The following is a 6,964-nucleotide window of genomic DNA, read 5'->3' on the forward strand; positions in this document are numbered from 1 at the left end:
AACACAGTCGCGATTGTACATAAATCCTATAGCGTAAATTAAATTCCATGTGTCGTGAAGCTAAAGTAGAAGAAAGAGTATGAGTTGATGCTACACTCGTAAAAATAATTTTACCCTTGGGAAAACCAGATACACTCTTAATTCAACATCAAGAGAATAAACTGAATCCAGAGTTATGTATGTATGTATGGAATTCTACCGCTTCGGTAATAATTTATTACCTAAAGGTGACATGATCAGAGACGCTAAATCCTGAAAAGCCCAAATGTCATCATTCTAGCAATAAAAATATTACGGACCCCTAAGCCAATTTCTTACCCTCAGAAGACAACTTGAAACTATAGTGTTACCACTCGGTACAATTGCATAGTACCACCCCAAGCGTAACACAAAATTATTGCGAGTGAAAAGGTAGCATTATTTTCAAGGGTGTAAATATGAGTTCAGGAATTAATTAAATTCTATCGCGGTCTGTTGTTGTAGTTAATTTATGCTGTACTGAATATTCTCCAATTTCGGGTAATGTACCTGCGATGCATTGAACAATTTTGGAATTAATATCACCAATTTCCTTAGCACAAAGCTGGGTCGAATTGAATAACGGTTTTAATTTTCGCATTGCATTGTGTTTAAAACATTTCATGATTTATGCAGCATTGTTTCTCGCAAAATTTTAGTGTATTTGTACATGTGTGGATAAACCCCGTAAAAAGCATATTGCTCGATAAGTTTATTGTGACGAATGGGGGTGTTTATTACACAAACACAATGATAAGTTTTATGTAAGTGCACTGCAATAATAATCGTTTGGTTTGGTATGTCATATGTTGAAAGCATGCATGTATATGTACATATGTAGCTCATCCTGTCATATATCTTAATTCATGGGAATTTAACTGTTTAGATTTGATTTTTCTAATGACGTTGAGGATCTAGATATTTACATACGGGTAACTAAACCGGGCACAATAAAATATGCATGTGAAATGATAATTGCCTTCTGCTTTAACAAATAAATCAACTTCAAGATAATTTGTATTATTACTCACTTATGCATTAAGTCTAAATTATTTATTTCGCAATGACACTACAAATATTTTTAGTAAAATTTTTAAAAGAGGATATTACTCCTGTCAAACAGTATGTACTGTTATCATTGATAAGTGTGTAGTTTATCTGACGTAAATAAAAATAGTTGCCTTCAATTATGTTTGCCTCGAATTAGACAAAATCCAATCGACAAAATATGCTACTTCCGTATTAACTCCCGGCCTACCCGGTAGTGCACAGCCATACCCCCAACTCACCAACCCGGCTAAATATCCACCCTGCAAATAAACTAGGGGTCCACCCGAATCGCCCAGACACGCATCTCGTCCCCCCTCCGGAAATCCGGCACAGAGCATGGATTCTTCCAGGATTTCTTCAGGATACATGGCCTGACACGTGGTATCATTGATAACAGGAAGTTGGACGAATTGCAAAATATTGGCGAACTGCGAACCTCCTTGAACGGTGACGCCCCATCCGGAAGCTGTGATGGGGCCGGTGGTCTCTTGGCCCTGGATCGGGAGAGGGATTGGGGAAACGAAATCGTCAAAAATGAAGGGACGGGCGACTTCGAGATGAAGGAGGGCGATGCCGTTGGCGAAAGTGTAGTCATCGAAGGATTCATGGATCGTGATTCGCTCAATGTTTCGGGTCTGCTCGTGGCTTCCGGTTGTGAGACGGTGGAGCTTTCCAGCGATGACGCTTAAATTCGAGGGGGATTCGCCGTACACGCAGTGGGCTGAAGAGGAAAATGTATGAAATTTCATAGTTTTTTTTAAGAAATGCAAATAAAAATGGGGATGAGGTTCATTTTTTTTAAATTATTTAAAACTCTTAAATTTGATCGTTTGCCTCCCAGCTTAACATTAGCATAGTTCATATGTATGTATGACCGCACCCCAAATTAGATTAATTTAAAGTAGTCTGAAGACTCTACAATTCTGTATACAGTCAATGGAACAAGTATAGGCAACACCCATACAAGCTAAATAAAATTGGCTATAACATTAGCATGCATTGTCAAATTACCATGAAAATTTGTACGCATTTAGCAAATCTAATGTAGTTTTCGATTATAATCATGTTTTATTGATTAAAATTAGATAAACGCAGTTTTTAAATAATTTGTTGGAAAATTTGCAAAATTAACGCGCAAAAAGTATTGGCAACCCTTAACTTAAAAAATCATAGAGCAAAGAAACGCCTACTTTATTGCGATAAACAGCTTCTAGTATTAGGTGGCACCTCCTCTCGACGCAATAAGAGCAGAAATTGGCCATGGAATTGATTCGACAAGTTTCTTTATAACGTTTTTTATATGGCTGCCCACACAGCTTTCGAACTTTCGACAAGCTCGTTTTTCGACGAGTGGTTTCCCAACAGTCTCTCTTTTCTCGGCCCGGACAATCAGAATGACATCGGGAGACTGTGCAGCCAACGAACGAACCTCAACCTTTTCGGTCTCCAAAACCTTGCATCGTTAATTTAGCTGCATGTTTGGGATCACTGCATTTTTGGTATATGAAATTTCTTCCTATGTCAGGTTTTTGTTAAATGATTTCAAATTATCGTTTGGAATGATTAATTACACCTCCCTGCTCATGATTTTATCGATTATGACCAGGTAAACACGCCGCCATCTAGTCATTTAACCCCAAATCATAATCGGTCCTCCGATGTGTAAAACTGCCATAAGAATGAATTCGTATTTCTCAGCCTTTTATGCCATCCGCCAGACTTGAACCAATTAATTAGCTCCGAATAAGTAAAATATGCTTGTGTGAGACCAGCAGACCCTTTTTCGTTCATTGGAAGTCTATTTAGGCTTATATTTAGCCCATTCCGATTTATTGAGTTCTTTCGTTTTGGAGACTCTCGCGTCTGTCGGGCTACTGGACCCTGAAACCCCACGGCATGATTTTTGATTGATCAGCAAATTGTATGATATGTTGACGCCACAGTTGGTTCTCAAATTCAACATGGATTTGGAGGCTGAAATCTTCCGATTTCGAGTGATTTGTTGCTTGATTCATCAGTAGCTTTTGGGTTTAGGTGACCTTTTTCTTCCTCATTGTCGAAAAGTAGAACCTGAGATCGCCATTTTATATTTCTTTGCTACGTTTTCAATCGTAAATATGGAAAAGTATGTTTGCTCCTTGATTTTTCGATTGCATAGCATTTTTATGCAAGGGACATAATTATTTCTCAACGCGCCAAATACAGCTCTATTGGTGTCGCCATTTAGGGTCCAGACAACGCAACTGTAGACTTAAAATGTCGCTAACGTCATATTTTGTCACCTAATTAACTTACCATAACGAAATGTGGAAGATGGTTAAGAAAATTGTTTTGAGTAATTTATTTAGCCACACGTTGCCAATACTTTTTGCAGGTTCGTACCTCACTAGTTTAGGTCAGAATTTGGATTGCGTTATGTTTATTAGATTTAAATCAGAAACACGATTATAATCGAACACTACATTAGATTTATCAAATGCGTTCAAAGTTTCGCGCTTATTTGATAATGCATGCCGAGATTATAGCCAATTTTATTTAGCTTGAGTGGGGGTTGCCTATACTTTTTCCATTGACTGTATGTAAGTAATTCTGAACCGATACCAAATTTTCTCAGGAGTTAAAGCTCAAAAGAATTTGTTTTTTGTTATGGTGAACTTCATGGTAAAAAGTTCATTTTTATTAGTATTTTTCTTTTAAAATTTGGAAATTTTAGCTAGAATAAATTTTGTGTGTTTGTCTGAAAAAAAACTCGGAAATGTGTCGGAAATGTTAAAATGGCTGTTCCACGTATTCCGTATTTAAGAAATCATGGGACTTTAATTGATTGCAATTATCTATGATAACATCATAGTAATCATGAGCAATTTTATTGAAACACAATTGGGAGGTAGATGGATAAGTACATATATTTTAGAACTTTGGAAAAATTTCTTGCGGAAATAAAAAATAAATTAGTGACGTGAAAAAATTTATGAATTTTTGTTACCTGCAGTAACTGCGATACTCTGGTCAATGATGGATGCCCCACAGACATGTGACCCATACCGCATTAGGGTCAGTTGATAAGGAAATTGACCCTCGACCGCGTCCTCACCACCGATTATTCTCCCACCGCCAGGAACTCGGCGAGAAGTTCGAGGCAAGCCTGAAATTATAACTTTTTTAAGATCCTTAATTTTCTTTATTTTATGTATGGATTCAAAACTAAATTATTGCATGTAAATAATGAGCAGAGGGCGGATATGTATGTATTTCTAACTTTTTCATATCAAATCAGATCGTACTCAAACTTCGTATACTGACATCCCATCGAAGTATGATTTCAAAAATTCAAACATAGTTTTCCATATTTTACATATTTTAGGGTTTTCGTACATATACATATTTTCACACATATTTTGAGTTTTTTTCAGAAATACACATATTTCCTGACATATTTCGAGCCCTTTTCTAAATATAAATATTTTAATACATATTTCGAGGCTTTTATCGTACAAATATTTTTCTTTTTTCAGAAGTTAAAGTTTTGTCAAAATTATATTTTCATAATAATGGTGTTCAATTCATGTGAACGACTAGCAAATCGAGTTTGTCCCATTTTTCAAGCCAAAAAATACCCCTGAAAATCTATAATTATAATTAATGTCGCATTAGGGGTCGTTAGATGAATAATAACAAGAAATATTTAATAATTCGTTGATAAGAGTGCTAAAAATGTGAAAGGTCTGGAAAATTATTTACATATAAACACCGCGGAAAATTGCGGTGAAAAATATTTTTTATGTACATATTCTCGAGTTTTTTAAGCACATATTACATACATATTTTGCGGAATTTAAGTACATACATATCCGCCCTATGATAATGAGCGTACGCACATCAACCTTCGCATATTTCGCATATCTCGCAAATTTAGCATAGCAACATAACTTGCGAAGTTTTGCGAGATATGCGAGATTTCGCAAAAATTTTGCTGGAAAACCATGGGATTTTTTTCTCAAATTTACACAGCAATTGGCAGAGGTGGGCAAGATCAAAGTTTTCGGAGATCAAGATAAAAGATCAAGATCAATTTTTGCGCCGCACAAGATAAAGATCAATATCAAGATAAATCTGTCGAATACTAAAGATAAAAGATCAAGATCAAGATCAAATTCCAGATCAAGATTAAGATCATAAGATCAAATATGTAAATTCCAACTATGTTGCAGATATTATATATATAAACCGATAAATACATACATACAACTACGTTTAACGTACATACATTGTACATGCGTGTAGTGTGCACGCTACAAATACTAGATAGCCAAAATTGGTTTTCTAACTAATTTCAGTTATTCAAAGTTGACAGCATCGACGCTGTTAAAATTTCGTATAGTTATATAATGCTTAACAAAACGTTTGCCGGGATTTTCTAAGTTGCCTTTATACTTCATGTCTTGAAAAATTAAGCAATAGTTGAAGTATCAAATTGTCGCAAATTGTTGACGAGCTAGTAATACTCGCATTTAGGCAATAGATCGTCGTTCTAACTGGTTCCACTAATCAGTAAAAAAAACTAAATTTTTCGTCTCTTTGAATGCACTTTAAGTAATGGATAAAGAAAATATGAAATTTTACCAAAATTATGTTTTAAAATACTACTTTCCATATTTGTAATTTTGATCTTGAACTTACAGATCAAGATCAAGATCGAAGATCTTACAGAGCAAGATCAAGATCAAGATCAAGATCAAAAGCTAGATCCGAAGATCAAAGATCAAGATATTATCTTGATCTTTGATCTTGATCTGCTATCTGAGATAATGATCTTGCCCACCTCTGGCAATTGGGCATGTTCTTATTTCGCAAAATTATTTTGCCAACTCATACTCACTATAGCCACCAAGAGAAATTAAAGAAATCCATGGATACAGTACCAAAATACGTTTTTTCAGTAGAGTTGCGAGATTGGCGGGATTTGCGAAGTCATATGTATTTTGCGAATCCCTTCACGACAGAAATATTTTGATCTTCGCAAGTTTTCTAAATGAGTTGCGATGAGAAATAGGACGTTGTCGTGAGTACGCCCAATATTCAGTAAGATTATGTAACATTTTAAACAACTTGCTGTCTACATATAATATATTTGTCAGCACAATAGGGATATTCATTACATGTTCGCATCGGAACATAATTTTGATCGTAAATTTTCGAACCTATTTATGTAGTACTAGGCTAGGAAATGCGCAACGTCGTAAAAAAAATTCCAAGCCTAAATTTTGTTGCCACCTTGTAAATTGTTTTCTATCGATCCGAACTCAAAATGAATACACCCAATATTTTTATAAACTTACAAGTCACCCAGGTAATAAGGAGGAGGACAAAAACAAATATACTTTTGGTCATTATGCTTGATTTTCATTAAATTAAAGAGTAAACTGGTAAATTATGAAGTGTTTAATTTAAATGAGTTATCTTTATTGAAGTGTAAATTATTTATGGCCAAATTGGCGAATGAGAGTATGAACGTTATATCCATTATATCTTATCGTTCCTGTGACGCTCTTGATATACTGATAAGATTTTATCCTGATTGATTAACTACATATATACATACTTAAGTATTGTGCAAAGAGGTCATATCTGTATTTAGTGAGTGAGTTCGGAAATTTTATTCTATTTTATTCGGAAATTAACGTTTTGACCAAAAGTCATCCAAATTTGACATATTTATTTCACTGGAAATCATTCCCAAAATTTCACGGCTGTTCAAAATTTAATAGCCAGTTTTGCAAATTGTTCAATTTTGCAACATTTCTTATCGCGTTTATGAAATCGTGTTTTAGCATGACGATGACAGGCATTTGTACGTACATACATTCTGTGTAGCAAATTTGCTTAGGAAATTTTC

General features: G+C 34.9%; 1 protein-coding gene across 1 annotated transcript; it reads right to left on the reverse strand.

Moving 5' to 3' along the window:
* Positions 1–1,049: 1,049 nt before the first annotated feature.
* LOC110854836 (trypsin-1) lies at positions 1,050–6,530 on the reverse strand. Its single transcript, XM_035855610.1, has 3 exons — positions 6,408–6,530; positions 4,055–4,213; positions 1,050–1,789 (listed from the first exon to the last, which is right to left on the reverse strand). Exons 1-3 carry the CDS (start codon positions 6,457–6,459, stop codon positions 1,206–1,208), a joined length of 795 nt encoding a protein of 264 aa, XP_035711503.1. The 5' UTR covers positions 6,460–6,530; the 3' UTR covers positions 1,050–1,205.
* Between the last annotated feature and the right edge of the window lie 434 nt (positions 6,531–6,964).

This window comes from Folsomia candida, unplaced genomic scaffold (genome assembly GCF_002217175.1).
Source record: "Folsomia candida strain VU population unplaced genomic scaffold, ASM221717v1 Fcan01_Sc011, whole genome shotgun sequence".
Taxonomy (NCBI): Eukaryota; Metazoa; Arthropoda; class Collembola; order Entomobryomorpha; family Isotomidae; genus Folsomia; species Folsomia candida.